At 40.4% G+C, this 25,820-nt stretch overlaps 1 protein-coding gene across 2 annotated transcripts in view; it reads left to right on the top strand.

Annotated features, from left to right (window-relative positions):
* Nucleotides 1-17,302, top strand: part of LOC135697018 (bridge-like lipid transfer protein family member 3B) — a 52,637-nt gene extending 35,335 nt beyond the window's left edge. Inside the window, exons 9-16 of one of the 2 annotated variants that reach the window (XM_065216570.1) lie at nt 42-201; nt 276-405; nt 470-1,006; nt 1,063-1,177; nt 2,487-2,507; nt 13,388-13,530; nt 13,617-14,024; nt 14,746-17,302. In XM_065216570.1, coding sequence (XP_065072642.1) covers nt 42-201; nt 276-405; nt 470-1,006; nt 1,063-1,177; nt 2,487-2,507; nt 13,388-13,530; nt 13,617-14,024; nt 14,746-14,920 — 1,689 coding nt within the window. In that variant the 3' untranslated portion in view covers nt 14,921-17,302. Of the gene's footprint in view, nt 1-41; nt 202-275; nt 406-469; nt 1,007-1,062; nt 1,178-2,486; nt 2,508-13,387; nt 13,531-13,616; nt 14,061-14,745 lie in introns of both variants that reach the window. The other variant, XM_065216569.1, reaches the window with a different exon arrangement.
* The last annotated feature ends 8,518 nt before the right edge of the window (nt 17,303-25,820 follow it).

Below are 25,820 nucleotides of genomic sequence, written 5' to 3'. Positions count from 1 at the left end.
TGCTCACTGATAAATGTTATCGTTATCGTTGATCTTTACAGGCAAACGTGGAAAGTTCGATAATTGTTGGCTGTGTAATACCACAGGTGGAAGTTTCGCTTGTGATGCCTTCGCAAACCCCGGGTAAAGAGTCGAGCGGTGGTGACGGGGAAAGCGTTCTACCCGATTCCGCTAGTTTAGGTGACGATCTACTTACTAATGGTAGTGCAGTAGTTCACCTTAGACAATGTGTGCAAAGATTCATCAATATTTTCTATGTTTTCACTTTCAAACAGGTTCTGGATGGCCTAATTCTATGGACCAAACGAGAAATTCCAATATCTTTAGTAGCACTGAGTGTCCTTCGCCCATAGCCACAGAAGCACCGGTAGAAGTTCAGTATACTCCTGTTCCAAACACCCATGGGTATTTCCTGTTTGCGAGAGAAATCAATTTCTTGTATGACTTATCCAGAATCTCCCATTCTCAGGCACAATGTTCAAATTCAAAGCGTTCCCACAACGTCCTCGACGTCTGGTGTTGCATCCGTCGAAACACCGTCATCCTCTTCGGTTGCTGCACCGAAATCCCAACCGCAGCAACAAACGCCATCACAATCCAAGAGTCGTAGTTCGGAGGCGGACTCCAAATCGTTTTCCAAGGACATCAACTCCGGGTTGAATTCGGTGAAGAAAGGTTTTTCGCACTTTATGACCTCGATAGACTCGGCACTGAAAACCAACATGTCCGACGATATGAGTGACACCCTGTCGGTTCAATCGGACCTCAGCTCGGATTCGGAAAACTACATCCTACTGTTGGGAGAGTCGGAGAGAACGGCCGACTGCATGGATGTGATGTTCAAGCTCAACCCATTCAACAACGATAGCAATATAAAGGTGGCACCGATCGAGGTGGCCAGTGAGGTTTGCGAGGATCCGTATCTGACGAACATGTCGTCGCCGTCCGAACCGTCCGAAGCCAGCAGCTTGCGCAGGAGAGATCTGGTTTCGATGGTTACTTTTAGGTGAGTGGCTAACGACCATTTATACGAACATCACATTAATTTGAGAATCCTTTCAGATTAACTACCGTAGAGGTTATACGCCAGAACGTCGGGAATGCTTCCTCTATAAGACTACAGGTATCAGCTGTAAGCTGTGACGAGTGCGGATCGATTCCGTGGGATGAATTTCAGGTTCGTATTGTACTGAAAAACATTGTCTCGACATTTAACTTCATAAAAAAAAAGATCTCATCCATTCTTACATGAGTTAGTTATTATTTTTCTTCAGTTATCCAACTTTTGGTTATTCCGTTTTTCAATTCGATTTATTTATTTATGATTTAAACTATTTCTAGTCAGCTCTCTATGATTTCCACTTCCGATCTTTCCATACGATCTCAATGTGATTTGCTTCATAGCTTAAATAATATTGAGGATCAATACTTTATTTTCCGGCAAAACGTACAAATATTGATGGCTATTCCTAGATTAGTGGTCATGACGACGTTTACAATTAATATATCTGTGCGTTTACCGGGTTCCCTTCCGGTTCCGCCTTTGTAAATAATCCCACGAATTGTTTTCCTACTACTATTCGTCTATTATTATTCAATTATAATCACAATAACCAGATAATCTCAGTAGCTTCAGTTTAAAGATTTCGTATGCAGGCAAAATTTATAAAATAATTCGCACATTTTTTTTCCTCATACCTTCAAGCAATATATTCTATAATCTGGCATGACTCACGCTCATATGAAATCTTGTTTGACTGTCGATAGAACTAAAAAACTGCAATCTCGTTTATATAAACTCTTTCTATATATTTATGCCACCACCTCTGTACCAGATAGAAACATAAGAAACAAATCGAAATCGAATTTTCTTTCATATCAAAGTGTTAATGTGTTGCAAACATTTTTATTCTTTTTTTGCATGCTTTCTCTATCTTCTACTTAAAACCAATATTTAACAATCAACCACTAAAACTCGTTAAAAACGTCTGCGATCACGTGCATCAATTTCAATATTCCCACGGCAACTTTACGCAAATATGCTTTTATCGCCGGCAAACAACAACAACAACAACAAAAACAACAACATCAACAACAACAACAACGACCAACCAACAAACTGCAAAACCCGCTAAAAACCTAAATGAACTGATCGTTTTTGTAATCTGTGTGTGTGTAATCCCGTGTCTATATGCATATATATATAATCAATGAATGTCGTCTCATTGGTGCGTGAAAATCTTCATCACATGGTCACGAAATTGATAACACAATGATGCCAACTGTGTCGTAAATGTACAAATTGCATCTGACAAAAAACAAATCACGCCACGTGTATTTACTGTGTACCGGGACCGGTGTTTTCGTTTACTCTCTGGCGGTTGTGACTGCGTGTATGTGTGCGTGTGCGGCACGTTTGCTGCTGAATAACGATCCGATTGCATTGCACACATGGCTTATCCCGACATGCATCCACACATTCACAGAACGGCCAGCATAAGTCGAAGGTATTTATTGGTTTTGTTTCCTCTAATGATTAGCATTATTTTAGTTGTTAAAAGAATAAATCCCTGAGAGATCAATGAGAGAGAAAGAGAGACAACAGTCGACTTTGAAGAACATTTATTTTCCGTGTTTCAATATGTTCATTGTTTATTTTTTTGGTTTTGTTTTCAAATCAGCCGTTAAAATTGATGGATTACTTACTATGTTTTGGGAAAATGTACATATTTTTTTTCTTAAATGTTGATTGTTAGGAGTGGAAAAATGTCTTTTTATCGGTTACATTGAAATCATTCATGTTGATGTTTTACACATGTTGCGTCGTATTATTTGATAGCTTTGTATCGTTTTGTCGATATACACGAACATACATCACAATTACTCTGCGAATTTAGATCCGCTGCGTTATAATCAAACAACTACCTTTATTTTCAACTATTCGCATTTAGCTTCAAAACAATTTTGCACCACAAAAATTGTCTTCCACTTCAACACATCAGCTCATGACTGCGACACAGAAACTATTATATCGAATGCACATTTTCAATGTTTTCAGTAGCACTGTATATGCTTTTAGAAGAATATATTTTAACTCATTGTCGATTATTGAAGGGGCGATTCAAATATGACGTCTTAAGCGGGGAGGAGGTCCTAGAATGTGTGACAGTACGTGCAAGAGGTATGGGAAAAGCGTGAAACGGTGGGGTAAACAATTCGAAAAACTTTTGGATGTAATATTTGAATCGCCCAAATCGCAAACGTATTGTATTATTCAGTGGATGTGATACACCGCGGCCCTCGGTTTTTCCCAAAAGGGTGGGTATTTGCAAAAAGTTTCACTCAGCCTTTGCTTTTGCTTGCATGAACGGCACTAATGAAAGGTCGCAGTGTTATTTCCCATATCGGGAGCGAAAAGCGCTCGTTTGATTAGAGCAAAAGTCGCGTCAAATTTTCGATAATTGCCCCCAATACAAAGTTTTTGTTTTATCGAGTTCACAACCCCACCCCTCTGTTCCCCCTGTTTACAACTTTTTGGCCATTTGAACACCGAAAGTGTCTACGTAGTTGTAATAAGGCACCGTGAAAAAAACAGCATTTTTCTCGGCTTGCTGTTTTTCTACACGGGACTGTTATGCGTTTATAGGCAGTGTAGTTGGATTCCAAAATGGCGGCGAATATAGATTTCAGATACTATTTGGAGACGGTTAATGTCGAATCAACGTCGAGGCCAAACACTTTATAACATGTGGTTGGTCGGCTTGTTATCCAATGTTCTTTCAATTCAACCATTTCGCCTACTTAGAGAAGCTTGTGAATCTTCCTAATATACATTTCAATCTGTAGAGCAACTAGTGCTTCAGTCTGTTGACCAACCTGTTAAAAATACACAAATCTCCTGAAGAGCGCTGTATTTCAGCCGATTGACCTGATTTTTTTGTTAATTGATGAATCTACGCGAAACTGCACCAGTGCATGCGACACCTAGGTTTGAAATCCAAAACCACAAAAGTGATGATGTACTAAAAAATATTCCATACGATTTGACAGGTAGCAAAACGTCATTTTCATTTTCTCATCATTTCCATCTGCTGGTCGACCGTAACGTAGATTCATCAATAACAACCATAAACTAATCAATCACCAACAGAAAATCAGTACAATTGTTTGAAGGACAGCCGAAAAACAAGTGGTGGAGGGACGGCACTACCCACTGCTATCTTCGGAGGATTTCTGTACAAGCGATGTTTATGCGGCTTCTCCACACACACACACTGTAACCAGTAGAACACATTTCAACTCCGTTCCTCGTTAACCGATGGAAACGCTTCAGTTGGTAGTCACATGTAGGTGGCCACCGGTTTCATAACACTAGCATTACGAATGAAGTTTTTATTTGAGATTTAAAAATGAAATTTGAGCAAATGTGTGAGTTCTAGTATTTGAAGGTCAGCTAGCCAGAATCTAATATTTTAGAGAAGATTCCTCCTTCATTTTTTAAACATGAGCAGTTCTTTCGAGAAATTTGAAATATTTTTGAATACTAGTATTCGAATATTTGCTAGGAAATCAGAAGCTAATATCAGAATATCACATTTAAGAAATTGTGAGAATTTTCTACTAAGCTACAAATACCGGGCTCACAATCAGACTATTTTCAAGCGATTCGGGCTTGTGTTACATTCGGGGTAATGTTATTTTGTACAACCGAGAAAACCTGGAACTAACCGGGAGTCGAAAACATTGATTGGAACCTTAGAATATTTTGTTTTGTACCTATATTAATCGAATTCTGTTAATAACTATTCTATGTTTGACATCTCGAATATTTCTCGTAGTAGAATCTTGAATATGTCTTCAAGAACTGCATTTTTTTACTTTTCGGTAGTACAGAATACCAATAATGAAGTCAATGTCTCAGAGTCTGGCATTTTCAATATTTTTATTAACTTTTGAATGTTGAAAAAAAAAAGAATCTATAAAATTTATCCATTTCTTGTATATTAAATGTACGTCCATAGAGGATTTTCCCAAGTTTGAGATCTAACATTCCTTGCTATTACATTTGTCTAAACTTTCTTGTCCCATAATCAGTTTTCGTAAACCTGCATCTTGCCATTTGTTCTCAATCAAAGTCTCAGAATTGTGTGATTTTTCGTTAATCCTGGATCTTGAATTTATGTGTACGGATTCTCGATAAAAAATCCGAAGTGTTTACAGAATTATTTGTAATTTCAGGATTTCCCTTCAAAATCGTATAATTCTATCTGGTATTGTCTAGACATTTTCTCAATAACAGTCTTGGAATTTTGTGCAAAACACTCAAGGAATTCCCTCCAGAAAACTCTTGAAATGTACTCTACATTAATATTCGTATCCTTAATAATTAAAAAAAAAATGCTTTAATTTCTCTCCAACATCTTCTTAATATTTCGCTTAGAATATTCGGAAATCTTGTGGTGGCCATTTATAATTTGGAATAGCCAAAATTTCCTTGGATATCACCTCAGAATTCTACGGGAATTATTCTCAGATCTTCCTTGAAGATCTCTTATGATCAGCGAATCCAAACACATAAAGCAACCAACGATACAGACAAAACGGTTGCTACGACTACCATGACAAACTCGCTCTATATCATAGCTCGATCCGAGTGGTAGAAGGATAATGATATATTGCTTGCCTGCTTTGTTGCAATATACACAGATGAGGACATAGCTTGATATGAATCGAGAAAAGACATAACAAAAAAATCCCTTTAGCACACGTGTCTCATCTTCTGCTTTACTTCGTGAAGCAGCTTGCCAACAATTTGCTCGTTTCCTTCTACCGCTCCGAGTGAGTTGTGTCGCACGGGCTGCTTGTCATGAAAAAGAACGAAGAAGATTATATCATTAGGTAGGGAAAAAGTTGGCTTCGGCAATACCTTAACCTATTATCGTCAGGGGGGTAAACAAAGTCCTAGAGCACTCAAATTTGGTCAATAGTTGCTCTGAAACACAATGTATCCACATGCCAAAATTGAGCTCTCAAGGACGTTGTTTACCCCCCTGACGATAATAGGTTAAGGTATTGCCGAAGAAAACTTTTCCCCTATTACTTTCCATTTCTGACATAGAGTTATTATTCGGTTCGTTGATCGCTTGTCATTTTGTCATTTGGAGATATTTTTGATTCCTTGCTAATGATGGTAAGCTCCAAACGGTATTATCCTCGGATTAAATCCAGATCACGAATTTCGAATTATTTTTTGTTGACGTCGATGTTAATCAATACGATGCTTAGTAAATATTTGGCAGATCTTCCAATTAGGGTCGGTGTTACGCGCGCTACTAAGTCTCCCCGCGCGAAGGTGCGGGTTCGCGAAACTTTGGCAACCGAACGAAACAGATTACTAGGCGGAAATCGACTGCTGTACGGGCTGTTCTCGGCCTTTCCCGCTTCCTGCTAGTTGCTTTACTAATGAAAACTTATGCATCTGGAAGGAAGAAAAGAGCTTCGCTCCGTATGATACTGAACTTCCAGTAAGAATCACCTGTAGTGATCCGTCTTCTGCTAGTTGCCTCGCTAAGAAAGCCTATGCGTCTGAAGAGGAATCTAAGGATCGTTTAACTGGCTCGCCAGGGAAATTTCGGTATGCACTAACAAACAGCAGTTTGAAGACTAACCGTAGAACTTCGATTTTATTCAATTCAATTTTCCTTATATACTATTTTTATGCTTACTATACAATATTTACAATTGAACTGATCGGCGCATCGAGCCGCGGAATCAAAATGCTGATCCTAGCATAAGCGATTTTGGACTCGCTCTACTAGCCCGTATGGGAATGGTTCTTCCCCTCTGGTTTGAGGTTCGATTCAATTTGCAATCCTTGTTTGTTTTATACTCGCGTTTATCGACGCGAGCCGCGGTGTGCTTTGGGGTTAATTTGTCACGTCGGTAACAGCCGGTATTTAAAGTTAATCCGAGTTGGAGCTTACTCCAACTGGAGTTGAACTCCTTGAAATTCTTCCAAATTTCTTATGAATTCTCTTGAAACTATCATCTGCAAAGAATTGTTCCAGCAATATCAAAATTATCCGCTTATTATTTAGAATTAGATCCTCTTGGAACTATTATCCATATTTCCTACCAGCTCTCCTTAGAAGTTCTCTTTGATTCATTCATTTATCAACATTATGGAGATTTTCAGCCGTAGGTGATCATTAGGAATTGTTTCAGGATTGTATTTTATTATATCATTATTAAGTTTCACCCATAGGGTTACTTCACTTTGAATCCTCCTCAAAATTCCCTTATAATGCTCCCTGGAATTTTCCCGATTTGCTTTAGAGTTCCCTCCAAATCTATTCACAATCTTGATAATAGTCCTCAGAACTAGTTTGAAATTCATCTCTAGTTTTCCTTCAAATTTTCTTGAAATAAATCTAAAAATTACCAGAAGTTTCTAGTATAATTTCATCTACCAAGAATTACTTTAAAACTGTACCTAGAATTCCTATACGATTCTCTTCATAATTCTATACTTGAAGTGAAGTATCAGAATACTAAACTTTTGTTTAAGTTCAAAAGCCATGTTTTTTTTTTTTTATAAATCTGAGATCTTTTGAATACGCCATTTTTGAAGTCAGAAATCTCTTTAAGTTCAAGAATGTGAAAAACTTTCCTAGCCCTAAAATATTGAAAATTTTCTCATATAATCTTCAAAAAAAATCTTAATCCGAGAATCCAAATTGTATTCCGTAGATCTCATTGTTTTCTAATTAAATCGCTAAATTCGCCAAGTGCCCTTTGAAGAATTTACATGTAACTTAATAAATTCCTTAATTCTGAGTCTTATTATACTATTTGAAATTTCAAACTTCATAAAAGTATCTTAATATAGACTGTATTCGAAAAACATGAGACACACAAAAATGGTCGCCAAAAATTCTGGTTATTTAAGTCCGATTCTCTTCAAACTTTCAGGAAACTTATAACATAAAATTTTGGTTATGTTTCAACATCATTATTTTGTTGAACCTCTTCTCCATGTCCAAATGCTCGCACCTTCGCCTTGACACTGCTCATTAGATGTTGGGCAATGGTGGAGCCAACTTGTTTCGAAAGTTTCAACCTCTCTTTTTTCAAATCCAGTTCAGTTTCCAACACCTTTGCGAGGTTTTGCCTTCATGATAGCTCAATGTTTCACGATTCGGCAAAGTTCCGGCGTGTTCGGCGGGTTGACATCTTTAGGTGCAAAACAACATTGTTGCTTTTGTACCAGTCTAGGGCAAAAGCCGCTTCTGGAGTTGAATGCATCCTTGTAAATTTGCCCGTCAATGGTGCCAGATGTGATGAAGGGCTGACTCATTTTACCACATTCACAAATCGCCTGCCAGACAAGGATTTTTTTTGGAAAATTTTGATAGCTTCTTCTTCCGTACGGTCTCAGAAACGGCCACCCTGGATTTTGCTTCGTAGAACTCCTGTTCCGGCATCTGTTTGGTGTCGGCCTTGATATATGTCTCGTCTTTCATAACAACGCACCTTGGTTTGGTGAGCCACTCCCGGTAAAACGCAAGAGAGCGGGTTTTGGCCACCGCCCAAGTAACCAAAAGTTCTGATAAAAGGCTATTTGTGGCTGATAAAGGCTATATAAATTGGTGTTTGCCCTCATGGTATTCCAACACACATGTGGCGCAGTGGTTAGCAATCGTAGATCGCATGCCGGGTTCGAATCCCGGAAATTACTCTTTTTTTTTATTTTATATTGAATGTTGAGGTTTATTCGGGCCACTGATCATTTCATATTTACGTACATTAAATTTTGTTACTAATAAAGGCTTGTGCGGATTGCTTCATGTGGCTTGAAAGTTCAACGGAACTTTATTTGAACTTTATGGAACTTGAAAGTTCTGTCGGAACTTTATTTGAACTTTATGGAACTTGAAGGTTCGGTTGGAACTTTATTTATTTATTTATTTATTTGAACTTTATTCTCATTTAACTAAACATAATTATACATTTATTAAACGGGAAAATTAGCCCGAAAATAAGAGAGACGGGGGGGCCGGGAAGGGTGTTTTTCTTAGTGATCGTTTTCATTATTTCTCACGTAACACGCACCACACAGAATTAGAAAATTATTACATACATATACATGTTCGTTGCATGGAATTCGAACCATATACCTTCCGATCACCAGCCGCTTGCCTTGCCATCTGAGCTATCCTAGAATTCATCATATGGGTAGCTCAATAATCAATAAAAGCTTGCTTGAAAGTGAATAGGATTTTTGACAAGGGGGCGACTCTATCTAAGATGCAGGAATTTTTTTTGCTTTGCTGTTGTGAGATGCACTCGTGCTTAATAGATAGAAACACGATTGATTATGATTTTTAAGATTTCCTGAAAAAAGGTAAAGAGCGATGCGAGTAGATGGGTTTAGATGCTTACTTACCTTACCAATCAGGCTAAGGCCTTGTTGTCCTCTGCTGTCCGAAGAAGTCGTCTCCACTCTACTCGATCCATGGCCACATTTCGCCAGCCTCGTAGTCTGCGAAGGGTCCGCAGGTCACCTTCTACTTGGTCGATCCACCTTGCCCGCTGCGCGCCTCTTCTTCTTGTTCCTGTTGGGTCGCTTTTTAGAACCATTTTCACTGGGTCGTCGTGCGGCATTCTTACGACGTGCCCAGCCCACCGTAGTCGCCCAATTTTTGCAATGTGGACGATGGATGGTTCTCCCAGCAGCTGGTGCAATTCGTGGTTCATTCGCCTCCTCCACGTTCCGTCATCCATCTGCACTCCACCGTAGATGGTACGCAACACCTTCCGTTCGAAAACACCAAGGGCGCGTTGGTCCTCCACGAGCATAGTCCAGGTCTCGTGGCCGTAAAGGACCACCGGTCTAATCAGCGTCTTGTAGACAGTCAACTTCGTGCGGCGGCGAATTTTATTCGACCGGAGCGTCCTCCGGAGTCCAAAGTAGGCACGATTCCCTGCCATAATGCATCTTTGAATTTCTCTGCTGGTATCATTTTCGGCGGTCACCAGTGAGCTCAAATACACGAACTCATCGACCACCTCGATTTCGTCACCGTCAATCTGAACTCGGGGTGGGAGGCTAACATTGTCTTCCCTAGAACCTCTTGCTTTCATGTATTTTGTCTTTGATGCGTTGATGGCAAGTCCAATCCGTCTAGCTTCAGCCTTCAGTCTGATGTACGTTTCCGCCATCATCTCAAAGTTCCGTGCCATAATGTCAATGTCATCGGCGAAACCAAGGAGCTGGATGGACTTCCTGAATATCGTGCCACTCGTGTCTATCCCAGCTCTTCTGATCACACCTTCTAACGCGATGTTGAACAGCAGACACGAAAGTCCATCACCCTGCCGTAACCCCCTTCGAGATTCAAAGGGACTTGAGAGTGTCCCCGATACTCGAACAACGCACATCACTCGATCCATCGTCGGCTTGACCAACCGCGTCAGTTTATCCGGAAATCCGTACTCGTGCATAATCTGACATAGCTGATCTCGATCGATTGTGTCGTATGCGGATTTGAAATCGATGAACAAATGATGTGTGGGCACGTTGTATTCGCGGCATTTCTGCAGAACCTGCCGAATCGCGAAAATTTAGTCCGTGGTAGCGCGGGCACCCATGAATCCCGCCTGGTATTGCCCCACGAACTCTCTTGCATATGGTGACAGACGGCGGCATAGAATTTGGGAGAGTACCTTGTAGGTGGCGCTCAGCAGTGTGATCGCGCGGTAGTTGCAGCAATCCAACTTGTCGCCCTTTTTGTAGATTGGGCATACGACACCTTCCATCCACTCCTCCGGTAATATCTCCTCCTCACAAATCTTGGCAATTACCCAGTGCAGCGCTCTAGCCAGTGCTTCACCACCGTATTTCAATAGCTCACTTGGTAGTTGATCTACACCAGTTGCTTTGTTGTTCTTCAGCCGATGGGTTTAGATGCAAGAGATGAAAAAAGATTTTTCATAAATTGATTCGCTAGTGTGAGATTTTTCGAAAAATCGAGATTTAGACGTGTCGCACCCCTCGGTTTTTGATCTAATGTTCGTCCTACTAAGCACAACGCGCGCTTTACCTCTCTTTTCTAAACGAGTTTAAACAAAAAAAAAAAGAATATTTCTGTCACTTATTCACCTTTCCATACGTACCGTTAGATTTGATAAAGAGTAACAAATTGTTGAGATATTGTTTAAAATCTAATACTGCTTCTTGATTCTAAATTCGTTCTACGAGTTTCAATTCCGTCCCAACGCATTGAAACGCCATTAGATTTTCTTCGTCCTAAACGTAGAAAAAAAGGGATTCGTTAGGAGTGCTTCTTTTGTTTTGAGAACAATGAGCGTAAATTTGCATACAATGCGTTCTCACAGGATTTATGTTGTAGCTAATGAACTAACGCATCGGAACAAACCAATTATTGTACGGTACCTGAGAAGTCTGTACAAACCCTGATGAATGGAGTTAAGCGCTTATTTCGAAAATGCTATGCAAATACCGAATAACTATGTTTTGACTTCGTGAATTTCATATCATATCCCATGAATCTGAAATAAACAACTACAATTGAAATATTATGCGAAATTTGTGTTTTACTTAAGTTTTGATGTGTCCGGATTATTGTGGATACAGACCTTAGTTTGCACTATCAAATCCGACAGATGTTCTCCCGCAAGTGGTGGATAAACCAATTGTGGAATGTAGATTTTTGAAAACTGGTCGATTTATCGTCAAACCTTGCTTATAGTGGCGAAAAAATTTCTACTTTTTGTTCTTTTTAGTAATAGTGACATTATGTAGAAATCATATATCAGAAAACAATGTACCAGGATTGTTATTCATTTCAATCAAAAGTGAATTTCGCCAGTCGATTAAGTCGATTTTTCACCCACCCATTATGCGATTATGCTATATGATTTAACTGGGAATTCCTTTTAAGAGAGACATTTTAATTAAAGATTCATTAAAAATAGATGGAATCGAGTTTGGTTTTAACCCAGGTAACTAAGATTCTTAAATTTTTTTAAAATGGAGCTGAAATGTTACTACGCAGACGCTATGCTTTTAGTTGACTTTCCCAGAAATAAACAACTATACAAGCGAAACAAGTGAGCTAAAGACTAGATTAAGCGAAGCCATCTTATTATCTAGATGCCATCCAGATCTTAAAATTTGTCCTGGTGGTTGTTTCACATGATTTTGCCACGTTAAGCCCGAAGTCGTTTGGCATAATGGTCGTTTAGTATAACGGTCGTTTGGCATAATAGGTTTAACATATTAACATACATATTATATTGACTCAAAATAACAAGAACAATAAAACTACACTGTTTTTTTCATTCAAAATAGTATGCATTATGCCAAATGACCGTTGTGCCACTTGACTTTAGGCCAAATAACCAACAACCGTTTCACATGGCACAAACTTCAGTTGAGATAATCATAAGTAGGAAAAAAAATGGAGAAAACTTCCACTCATGCCCTTAATCGAAGACAACATATCGAGATGACTGACAACTCTTCTATTTTCTCATACGAACGCTATGAGACAGGTACAATCGCGTCATATGCCGCTCAAAGGTAAATGCTTCGAAAAAATTTGATAGCTAAAATTACATCCTCAGAAGAAAGGTTTGTGTAATTGTTCATTTTTTCTATGCGTTGCTTCCACCTTCACTCAAGCGCAGCGCTACTGTATTTGTCGCTTGGATTCTGGCAAAGTTGCCAGTCTTATTGATATGATGTCTTCGCCTTAATGCAATTAATTATTTGTAGGATTTTGATTTTGTTTCAAACATATTCAGCAAACAGTTACAGATTACTTGTAGATAGGGTTCTAATTCTGCATGGGTACTGTTCGTAATCCAAAATATACATTTAATTCAACTTTTTTTCAACCATCTAAATGTTCCGTGTCGATTGAGTAGGAAAATCCTTCTACAATAGATAGTTGCTCTCTTTTTCGAACTTCTTGCCTATCTCTCTAAGATGATTTCAGTTTGAGCCTTTTTCATATAAGTTCGGTACATTACGAGAAACTGCTGATCTGATTCTCTCTAGTAGCTTATTAAGAGTCGTCTAGATTAAGTTGGCTGAAGTCCGAATTGATTTCTAATATGGACTAATTTTGGTTCTTTCTGTATTCTCTTCTTTCCGTTTCGATCATGTTTTTGGTTTAAAAAAACAATCTACTGTCGTACGAATCGGCACCACCGGAATTTGTATGCTTTCTAAATTATCTAATCGAATAAAAAAAAACAATCCACACAAAAACGACACACCTCCACACAATAAATAAATAAAACCTCCAATGATAAAAATAAACACGACAACCAAATGAAACTGACCCCGGCCGCCACGTAGACCAAGTTTGGAGCTAGATGTAGAGCATGGAACGTTGCACCGCATAATCCGGAAGCACCGCCTTGTGTTGCAATTAGATTAGAGGAAGTACTCACGCTACCGGCTGATTCGCTCAACATAACAGACAAAAAGTCTATCCAAAGGTAATTTTTGCTGCTCCGCAACGTTTCCCAAAGCATGGTATTTTACCAATTGATTTAAATTGTATACCTTTTTTGTTCTTTGAAAGCTGGTTCAAGCGGAAGCTCAACGTGGAGGTGAAGAAGATCAACCTGCAGCTCTCGATGAGCACCGTCGTAGGTCTTGCCGACCTTGCCGAGGATGAGGTCATCCCCATGCCCATTCCCATGGAGGTAATGGTGGAAAACGTGAGAATCAACCTGATCGAAGATCGTCCACCGGTGAATATCACATCACCCGGGACGCTTCCGGTAAACCTGGCCATCGGCCGCATGTTCATCACCCGGGACGAAGCCGGAGTGTTCTACCTGCAACCGCAGGATAAGAGTGAAGCTTCGCATCCGGTAGTGGTACGAAGGTCCGACCATGAATCCCGAAAAGAACGCGATCGGGAAGTGCTATCGCTGCAGCTGGTAATGCAGCAGCTCAAGCTGGACAACGAGAACCTGCGGAAACAGTTGAGTAGCAACGAGAAGGCATCGGAAACGAATAAGTAAGCTCCTTGAGGTTCTGTAGAATTAGCTGTCTATTTACATGTTGCTTTTGGTTAGCAGTAGATAATCATCGTTTAATCTTATGAACAGCCTCTTATGTCCATAGAATATTGAACAACTTGCAGGGAAGTGATCGCTTGCTGATCATGTTCGTTGGAGTATGGACGGTGACTGGGATGAGGATGCTATTCAATGGCAAGTGTTTTGCTGCGGCCTGTGAGCAAAGGAAGGATTCATATTTTTCTATTTATGCCTAATAGGTTGCAGCATTTTACTCAGCAAAGATGACTGGGTTTTCGTCTAACGTTACGTTCAAGTCTCTGGTTGATCACCACATTAGCATCATTAGCACGTGTTTGATAGCTTTCCATTCCACTTCTCATGCTATTTCAAAGGAGCGCATGGTTGCCCACTTCATTTGGAATTGGTGACAAGTGATCAATTCTTGTGCCAAGTTGAACTTTTTAGTTTCGATAGTACAATATAATCACGGGTTCCATCAAAAATTCACGCTCCAACATACCCCACGACCGGCTACTGATCTGTTAAGTTGCTCGAATTCGATCATTTCAAATGCTTTTGAATTATGAATGTTCCTTTTAGTTGTTTGCTTATTCATTACCCATACGCTTTTGTCCAACCCGCTCATAATTCGGACATTAATCCCCATTCTATCTATTTTAGAGTGAAAACCCGCCAGGAGAATGAGGTGCTTCGGACGTACCTGAAGGCGGCCCAGGATGACGTTAGCACCCTGCTGGAAGAGAAACGCACCCTCATGGATACGATCCGTTCGTTGCAGAACCAGCTAACGGCCCTGAGCGACGCGCAGATGAATGCAACCGATGGTAAAAGATAGCATAATTGCATGGACTGCATACAGTGCTGTGGTGAGAATCCATTCTAGTGGCGGTGGCAACAAGAGCTTGCGTGTGGATTTGATTTATTTCGCATCCCGCGATCCAGTTGTTTCTTATACGCTTTTCGCAGAAGCTTTTCTTCCTTTCGGTTATGGTTTTTGGGAAGCATTTAAAACATGATCGTTTTACTTTTAATTGGCTTACTGAAATTATCGTTGACATCATAAACAAGTGAAAGGTGTGCAATTGGATGCAATGATGTAACGAATTCAGCATTTAAAAAAAAGATATATACAACAGTCAGGAAGTAAAGCGAAACAAAAGCACCGACAAACATATAGAAAAGAAACAACCACCCACCGTTAAGCCTGTATGAGTAAGCAGTCGATAAACAAAACCCAAAACAGACGACAAAATGTTACAACCAGATATTTAATTGATGTGCTACAGATAGCTGTGAATAGGAAATGTTTCGTTTTTACCATCATATACTATATACAATTCAATAAAGAACACAATTCGGAAAGGTTATAAAGACAATAACCCAGCAAATTAAAACTCACTGAGAAGAATATTGCAACTTGAGTTGAACCTGGCGGTGATCTCGCTCGCTTGGTCCAATTTCAAGTTCTACCGTCAATATTCGGCTAGCAGTGAAAGAATCACCAAGCAGACCAAACTTCTTGACCATTATCAATGTCATCTCACTGTTGTACATATGAGCGGTTCCGTTTCGATGTACTAATCGATGTTGAAGCAATTACATTTTCAATCGGGAACGCAACGGATAAATCTAGCTACATTTTGTCTGTAATTTTATCGATTGCCTGTTTCCTTTGTTGAAAATTCATCGATTTATGGCACCATCGAATGAAACTTTGAAACAATCTTGCTTGTAGCAAATAAAATTTAAGATTTTGTACGTTTTACTTCTTAGTAGGAAAATTATAAATTTTCCATGACTGTTACTTTTACTCATCTCTATTCTTTTCATGAACTGATACCGCTTTTGCATACCTACTGTTCTTCTTCTAGGATAGACAACCCGCTATCCATATTTGTATGAAGTTATCAATTTAGCACAAACTTTCATTGCATTTTTACCAGTTCGTTCACATTCCTTTTCGTATCTTTCCTGTAAGTCCAAGCTAGATAATAATTGCAGTCCTCTCTTCAGAAACAAATATGTACATTGGCAATTGAACACAGGCTACGACGAGATGGTGTTCGGTTATTTTATTGTTTTTATGTATTTTTTTTTTTTTATTCAAGCCATTACGGACAATTTCTTAACCTGGAGTTAATTTATAAACCAAGTTTTAGGGGAAGTCAACACCTGACACCTGACACCTGGCCCTGATTTAAGAGTTAAGTGCAGGAGAAGAAATTGGCCCATGGAACGTTTTAGATTATAACAAGTTATGAAAAAGGCGAGTATACGGGAAAGGCAAAACATATTTTCCAATCACTAGAACGCTACCCAAGTCACCACCAACCCCGTTAATAGTCCGATAAGGGTCCTTTTTGTAATATAAGGACAATATACGGCTTTCAGTTTTTATATTAGTCATATTTCACGGCATAATATTGCATTACCGGAATGATGGTTACTTGGGTAGGTAGAACGTGCACCTTCTCCGAAGCAAAACTTTTTTTTTCTATTCCCTTATTCTGTTTCAAATTGCCGCAAAGCAGTAACACAACATTTTCAGTAAAACCTGTGGTCGTAACCGTGTTTTCCCGGTGTTAGCGAATAGTCATTTCTTGTGATATTAATTTTAATTTCCCTAGGACAGAGAACAAAACAAATGCTATACACCCACACCCATGTCCGTGAACTACTGTAACGTTCGGTTAGAGCATCGCTATATACCTACACACTCACGTATATCTGTACAATTGAGCAAAAAGACTCTTTATGGCGTAAAAATCAGTGAGAAAATCTAGAGCAAACAAAATCGTCTGCGTTACAAACGAAAGACTTTTATTTTAAGAAGTTAGCGTTCGAAAAAAAAAGAGAATCCATCATGTATATTGTTGTAGATAGTTTGTTGTAAAGGTCTTTTACTTTCTAACATTTGTGACTAAAAAGCAGTTTTATTATCACAATTCTTGGGAATGCTAGTTGTGCATTTAATTGGGATCGGAAAATTTAGTTTCGATTGATAGTTTCAGTAAAATCGAATGGGTTCATTTTAGCCATGGTTAAAAAAATCAAAGGGTACATATTAAAAGAAGCAAAGCATAACGAATAGTGTCTGCATTAATGCAACGTTCAACGGATGTTAAAAAAAGTAAGATTTACCAGATTCATATATTTACCATTATTGCAATTATTGAAATATTCGCAAAATCAATACAAATGAAAACGAGAAACACATAGATTATTTGTTTTGTAAACTTGTTTTTGTGGAAAGATATCACATTCAAACGACCGCCAACACCAGACGTCGCATGATATTCATAGAAGTTAGTCTTATGATGGAGCTCAAAGCATGCGTCGAAAATTCATTCCATAAGTATTGTAACTCTCGCTCGCCGTACTACAAACGACTGTTCAATTTTGCGAGTCGTAGTTATCGAAATTACAATCGTTTTCTCTATAATCGACACGTGAGACGCACGGAAGCGAACCTTCGCACGAATCCGAAAAGTTTTTGGTCGTTTGTCAACTCAAAACGGAAGGAATCCGGGTTGCCTTGTTCCATGTTTCTCGGGAATGACTCGGCTAATAGTGAAAAAGAAAAATGCGACTTGTTTGCTCGTCATTTCAAGCAAGTGTTCAACGATTTCTCCGCTTCGCCAACACAAGTGCTGGATGCTGCTGTTGGGATGCCACGTGATGTGTTTAGTTTCGTTATTCCGCGCATTTCAGGAGACATGGTGATAGCCGCAACACGCAAACTGAAGCTCTCGTTCGCCTCCGGACCTGACGGCATTCCGTCATCAGTTCTAAAACGTTGTGTAGCCAATCTCTGCCTTCCACTTGCGAGGCTATTCAATCTCTCGGCACAGCAATGTGAGTTCCCCTGCCGCTGGAAACTTTCTTATCTGTTCCCAGTGCACAAAAAAGGAGATAAACGGAATGTCATAAATTATCGTGGAATCACCTCCCTGTGTGCCTGCTCAAAACTGTTCGAGATTATCATAAATGGTGCTCTGTTCGCACGCTGCAAAAATTATATCGATACAGAACAACACGGTTTCTACCCGAAGCGCTCCGTGTCCACGAACCTGGTGCAGTTCACTTCTAACTGTCTGCGATGCATGGATTCAGGATGGCAAGTCGATACTGCGTATATGGATATATGCATTTGACACGGTGGACCATAATATCTTGCTGGCCAAGCTGGAGATACTTGGCATCTCGTCAACTACTGTGGATTGGTTCAGATCTTACTTGGTGAATCGCTATGTACATGTCAAGATTGGCGCGTCGGAATCGGATGTTTTCTCAAACAACTCGGGAGTCCCGCAAGGCAGTAACCTAGGACCGCTACTATTTTCGATCTTTTTAAACGATGTCGCCTTGCTGATACCATCAGGATGCCGCGTTTTCTATGCAGACGATTCGAAAATCTACAAAATTATTAAAAGCCTCTCGGACTGCTGGGATCTCCAGAATATGTTAGGTATTTTTGCTGACTGGTGCTCAAGAAATTTGATGAGTCTAAGCATAGAAAAGTGTAACATTATTTCCTATCACCGAAAAATCGAACCAATCATGTTTGACTATGCTCTCTACGGACGCTGTCTTGCTCGTGTAGAGCACATAAAGGATCTCGGCGTTACCTTGAACTGCAGACTCACTTTCAGAATCCACTACAATGACATCATCTCCAGAGCTAATCGACAATTGGGCTTTATTTTCAAAATTGCCGACGAGTTTCGTGACCCGCTATGTCTCAGGTCACTTTACTGCTCGCTTGTGCGATCCTTATTGGAGTCAAGTTCAGTTCTTTGGTGCCCTTTCCATGCTAGCTGGATCGCTAGAATCGAATCCGTTCAACGCAAGTTTGTGAGATATGCTCTTCGTTTCCTCAACTGGCGTGACCCAACGAACTTGCCACCGTACGAGGAGCGTTGCCGTATCCTGGGAATCGAACCATTAGAGGTGAGACGGACGGTCGCTCAAGTATGTTCGCTGGAAAGCTGCTTACAGGTGACATTGACTGCCCAACACTGCTGTCACAGCTAAATATGTATGCCCCTGAGAGGTCTCTTCGTCAACGCAACTTTCTGTTTTTGGAACCACGGAGCCGGAATTATACACAACACGAGCCAATTCGAGCAATCAGCCGGCAATTCAACAACTTTTTTTATATGTTCGACTTCAATGTATCAGCTGACGTGTTTCGTCATCGGCTACTTGGCCTTTTCCGTACCGTTGACCGTAACTATTTAGTTTAAGTTTTATTCATTTAGACAGTAATTGTCAGTTGAATTTTTCAATAAACAATAAACAATAAGAAATGGTATGAAATCAGTACCATGCTTTCGTGAAGAAACGCATGTGTTTTTCGATTCTATTCAGAAGAGTTCATTTTAGAGCTTCAAAAATATAGAGCCCTGCTCAACACAACTGTGGAAGTCAATTCACTCACTGTCGTCGAGGCAGCAGGTTGTACCTCTGTCGGTCACGCCATCGAATGTTTGTATACTCGATACAAGCTATTGTGCGCTGTGATGAATTAACTTTCCATCATGCGTATGGAAAAGCAGTGAAGGTTCGTAGGGTTAAGATCTAATTTCCGTCGTACTACGCACAACTCGCAATTTACCTCACTTTTTCGAGTGGGTTTCAACAAATGGAATGTTTCTATAAAAAATAACTTCTAAATTTATTTACCTTTCAATTTATTTATTTTTTTATTTATATTTACTCTCATAGCGTAAGACGACTGTCTGTTAAATGCTATATTTTGAAATAATTAGATGTTTTAATCATATGTTGTACTTGTTAGAGAAGAGAAGAGGTTAAAAGGCAAGTGTTTGACACATGAAACCTGTCAAATTCGCTTTCAGATAGTCACAATCAGCGATTTTACAACTCGCGAGCGCTCACTCTGAGTGAACGCTCACGAATCATAAAATCGGTGATTGTAACACTCTGGTAGCGAAATCGACAGGTTTTATTATTTATTTATTTATTTATTTATTATTCTCTTCATCGGACTTTTGTTGTCTAAATGAAGATTGATGGGGAAAAGCCTATTTGGCAAATATTCGCGCAAATAGGCGTAAAAACCCCATATCTTTTCAAAATACAAGGAACAATATTAAAAATACAGAAAAACGCATCAATTATAAAAATAAACACCGAATAATAATAATAATACTATGGTCTTCATCATAAAAAAAATAACCTCGTCCGTCTTGCAACAATTTGCTGATTGAAAGCAGTTGCATGTGTCGAACCGTATCGTCACCTATCCAGCAGACTACGTTGAATCCGTTGACGAAATGTTTCCACTGTGCAGTTGAAATCGAAAAAACAAAGAATTCATTGAAACGGGCAGACATGAACCGTATTGGATCATGTAATCCGTCATTAGCTGCACGGGGTCCGAGATAGAGGAAACTTCTCGATCGTAGAACTCGTTCAGGTGCATAGATTTCGAGTTCAGCCAAAATCCCGGGAGAGTCGATTTCGCTTATCAGCACTTTTGCTGCAAAAACTGCCTGGTTAATCTTCCGCCTACGTTCAAGAGTTTCAATACCCAGTAGTCGGCAACGATCTTCGTAGGGTGGAAGGTTCGTAGGATCGTACCAAAGAAGGTGGCGAAGAGCGTAACGAACGAATTTCCCCTGAACAGACTCGATCCTCGCTATCCAAACTGTTTCATACGGACACCATACTACTACACCAAATTCCAAGATCGATCGCACTAGAGAGCAATATAGAGCTGTCAGGCAGGTAGGATCCCGAAACTCATCAGAGATCTTAAAGATGAATCCGAGTTGCCTGTTAGCTTTGGCTATGATATCCGTGTAATGTAGCTTAAATGTCAAAGCAGAATCAAGTGTAATTCCTCCACCAAGAACCTCCATTAGCCGTAGTCAACTCTGGAATCTAGTTTCGATTCTTCCATCCCCAGTATTAATTCTGGGTGATATGAACTCCCATGGTACTGGGTGGGGCGATCTATATGACGACAATAGAGCGGCTATTTTTTACGATTTATGTGACGATTTCAATTTGACTATTTTGAACACTGGTGAAGCGACACGTATAGCAAAACCTCCGGCTCGAGAAAGCCGACTCGACCTATCTTTGTGTTCAAGATCGCTATCATTGGATTGTCAGTGGAAGGTTATCAATGATCCCCATGGTAGCGATCATTTGCCAATCATCATTTCAATTAAGTGTGGCCCTCACTCTGCAGAACCATCTCTGGTTCCATTTGATCTTACAAGGAACATCGACTGGCAGAAATATGCAACGGCGGTGACAATCGGTGTCGAATCAATAGATGCGCTTCCACCATTGGAAGAATATCGATTCCTAGCCGATTTGATTTACAAAAGCTCACTGGAAGCACAAAAAAGAAAAGTTCCAAGTGCACCCTTTAAAAGGAGACCAGCCACACCTGGTTGGGACGAAGAATGCACAAAATTGTATGTAGAAAAATCTGATGCTTTCAAAGCTTTTCGTAGACACAAAACCTCCACTTACTTCGAGGAATATTCAAAGCTTGAGACAAAGCTGAAACAATTAATCAAAGCAAAAAAACGCGGTTATTGGCGCAATTTCGTCGAGGGACTCTCACGAGAAACCTCAATGAACACCTTGTGGAGGGTGGCTCGCAACATGCGTAACCGCTCATCTTTCAATGAGAGTGAAGAATACTCCAACCGATGGATATTCGATTTCGCTAAAAAGGTCTGTCCGGACTCAGTTCCAGCACAAAATATTCTTCGAGAAGCGTCTCCTAGCGGCGGCTCTCTGGATAGGCCATTCTCAATGCTGGATTTCTCTATGGCTCTTCTTTCATCGAACAACTCCTCACCGGGAAGCGATATGATTAAATTCAATCTTCTGAAAAATCTCCCAGATATCGCTAAAAGACGCTTGCTAGATTTATTCAATTCCTTGCTAGAAAACAACATTGTACCGCCTGAATGGAGACAGGTCAAAGTAATAGCCATTAAAAAACCTGGCAAATCAGCGTCTGACCATAACTCATACCGTCCGATTGCTATGCTTTCGTGCATTAGGAAATTGTTGGAGAAAATGATCCTTCGGAGACCCGATCACTGGGTCGAATCAAATAACTTGCTATCAAATACACAGTTTGGGTTCCGCAAGAGCAAAGGAACAAACGATTGTCTAGCGCTGCTTTCCACAGATATTCAACTGGCCTTTGCACACAAGGAGCAATTGGCTTCAGTATTCTTGGACATTAAGGGGGCTTTTGATTCAGTTTCCATTGAAATTCTGTCAGACAATCTGCACAGATGTGGACTTTCTGGAATTTTAAATAATTTCTTGTACAATTTGTTGTCAGAAAAGCAAATGAACTTTTCCCTTGGACAACTGACAACTTCCAGAATTAGCTACATGGGCCTGCCCCAAGGCTCATGTCTCAGCCCTCTTCTTTATAACTTTTACGTCAAAGATATCGACAACTGTTTGGCAGAACAATGCACGCTAAGACAACTTGCAGATGACGGTGTGGTTTCCGTAAAAGGACCATTGCAAAATTCCTTAGATAACTTGTCTTCTTGGGCTATGAATCTAGGGATCGAATTCTCGCCGCAGAAAACTGAACTGGTAGTGTTTACTCGAAAGCGGTACCCAGCCCAAATGCATCTTAATCTTTTGGGCAGAAACATTACTCAATCATTGTCTTTCAAGTACCTTGGGGTCTGGTTTGATTCAAAGTGCACTTGGAATGCCCATATTACGTATTTGAAGCAAAAATGTCAGCAGAGGATCAACTTTCTCCGTTCAATTTGCGGCGCATGGTGGGGTGCTCATCCGGGAGACCTCATAACGCTTTATAAAACAACTATTCTCTCTGTTCTAGAGTACGGCTCTTTCTGCTTTCTCTCGGCAAGAAAAAGTCACCTAATAAAATTGGAACGAATTCAATATCGTTGTCTGCGTATTGCTCTAGGCTGTATGCACTCAACGCATAACATGAGTCTCGAGGTTCTGGCAGGAGTAACACCCCTCCAGAACCGTTTCTGGGAGCTCTCTCTCAGAATACTAATCAAATGCGGAGTGACGAACACACTTATAATTGCTAATTTTGAAGAAATTCTTGGGCTGAACACACAATCTCGATTTATGAGAATCTACCACCACTACATATCATCAGATATGTGTCTTCCTTGTTATACTCCAGACCGTGTTCACTCCACCAATCGCAGTTCCTCAATTGAATATGATCTGACCATGAAACAAGCAACTCATGGGATTCCCGATCAACTTCGACCTATTATTATTCCGCGTATTTTTACTGAAAAGTACCAACAAGTCGATTGCATGAAAAGATATTTTACAGACGGGTCCCGTCTCAATGGATCCACTGGCTTCGGTGTCTTCAATGAAAACTCTAGCGCCTTCCGCAAACTTCAGGAACCTTGTTCCGTTTTTGTTGCTGAGCTGGCAGCAATCAACTTCGCATTGGGGATGATTTCCAACATGCCCGCAGACCATTACTTCATCTTCACGGATAGTCTCAGTTCGATTGAGGCTATTCGGTCGATGAAACAAGGTAGGCACTCATCTTATTTCCTTTCAAAGGTAAGGGAGCAGATGAGTGTACTGGTCGAAAGATCATATATGATAACCTTTGTATGGGTCCCCTCACATTGCTCAATCCCAGGCAATGAGAAGGCGGACTCTCTCGCAAAGGTGGGCGCGCAGGAAGGCGAATTGTATGACAGGCAAATTTCACACGATGAATTTTACCATTTAGTGCGTCAGAATACCTACAGTACCTTTTCGAGTTGGCAAACCGATTGGGACACTGGAAATCTTGGACGGTGGTTACATTCAATTATTCCTAATGTTTCTTCGAGAGCGTGGTTTAAAGGCTTGGGCTTAAGTCGTGACTTCATTCGCGTGATGAGTAGACTTATGTCCAACCACTACTCGCTAGATGCTCATCTCAATAGAATAAACCTCGTGGACAGCAACATCTGTCGGTGTGGAAACGGTTACGATGACATCGAACACGCAGTTTGGCAATGTACGGATAATGACGCCGCCAGAGAGCGACTTTTGAATACCCTCGAGGCCCAAGGAAGACAACCCTATGTTCCTATCAGAGACGTGTTGGCAACCCGTGATCTCTGCTATATGCAGTCCGTTTATGTTTTTCTTCAAATGTCTAGTATAAGAATTTAATTCCTTTTGTCTTTTGTCTCTCTTTATTAGTTTTTGTTTGTCTTGTCCCCCCGTCTCGATGAGTCTCATCGTCGCCCACTGGTCACCCACCATAGCCGGTCGAACTCCGGACGAAGCTAGAACAGCACTACCGTTCATACTGGCGACAACGCTCTGATGAGACAACGAAACCCTACCCCAAGCTCCTCCCCTGATCCTATCCTTCGAAAATGTACCCTTCTAACCTCGAGTAAGCCGCGAGTAATCGGCCCAACTCCTACTAGACATAGAATTAAGTGAATTTTGTTACACACAGTGAACAATGAATTATCGGCTCCGTAAAGCTAACGCGATTGAGCCTTCCAAATAAACGAACTAGATAAAAAAAGTGTAATTCCTAGATCACGAACGTTGTCCTCACGCTGCAGAGGTTGGTTATCCATCGTACAATTGAATGCAATAGGTTTTAGCTTGCGATGGAAAGTGAATTTTGCATTTTTGAACACTCAACGTGAGAAAATTCCTAGAGCACCACTCTTCGAAACTATCGATCAGGTGCTGCAACCGCAGGCAGTCAGTGAAGCATCGCACAACCACGTACATCTTGACATCGTCTGGATAGAATGACCGGCAGCCAGTTGGAAGTATCAAACCGATTTCGTTAATGAATATGGAGAATAGCAGCGGTTCCAAATTGCTGCCTTGAGGAACGCCTGAGTTGTTTGAAAAATATTCCGATTGATCAGACCCGATTTTCAAACAAAGCTCTCGATTGGTAAGATACGATTCAAACCAACGAGTGACTCCTTGAGAGACACCGAGCTTCTCGAGTTTGGCTAGTAGAATGGCATGATCAACCCGGTCGAAAGCAGCCTTGAGATCCGTGTATATGACGTCCACCTGTGCTCCTGCTTCCATATTCCGTAGGCATAGGGAAATGAAAGGAGCGAGGTTTGTTGAGACCGAACGTTTGGGGTGGAAACCATGTTGGTCAGGAGAAATGTAGTTTCTACAGCTGGCAAATAAAGCGTCATTGATGATTATCTCGAATACTTTCGAGCAGGCACAAAGTGAAGTAATTCCTCGGTAATTCTCCACATTTTGTTTGTCTCCTTTCTTGAAAATCGGGAACATGAACGAAGATTTCCAACGAGAGGGAAATACACCTTGTTGTAACGACATATTGAACAGCTTTGAAAGCGGAGAGGAAAGCTCTGTTGGGCATCTTTTTAGTATGGACGATGGAATGCCGTCAGGCCCAACAGCGTTCGAGAATTTCAGCTTCTGGGTGGCAGAGTCGACGAGGTCCAATGTGACCGTGAAAAGATCAAAGCTGAACGTGTCACTGGGAGTATCTCTGATCCCTTCAGCAACTTGGCTTAACGATGCCGTTGAATCGTTGAAAACACTCTTGAAATGCTCAGCCAGGAGGTTACATTTATCTAAAGAAGTGTTGGCTCTTTTATCGCTTAGATGAATCTCAACCGGTACCCCATCCTATTTCCTTTTTGTCTTCACAAACGTCCAGAATAGCTTAGGATTACGCCGGAGATTGGTCGGCA

Source organism: Ochlerotatus camptorhynchus, unplaced genomic scaffold, assembly GCF_037179485.1.
Source record: "Ochlerotatus camptorhynchus isolate MF236.1 unplaced genomic scaffold, CSIRO-AGI_Acam_v1.1 ptg000064l, whole genome shotgun sequence".
In the NCBI taxonomy this organism is placed as follows: domain Eukaryota; kingdom Metazoa; phylum Arthropoda; class Insecta; order Diptera; family Culicidae; genus Ochlerotatus; species Ochlerotatus camptorhynchus.
This window is presented reverse-complemented; position numbering and strand designations above follow the sequence as displayed.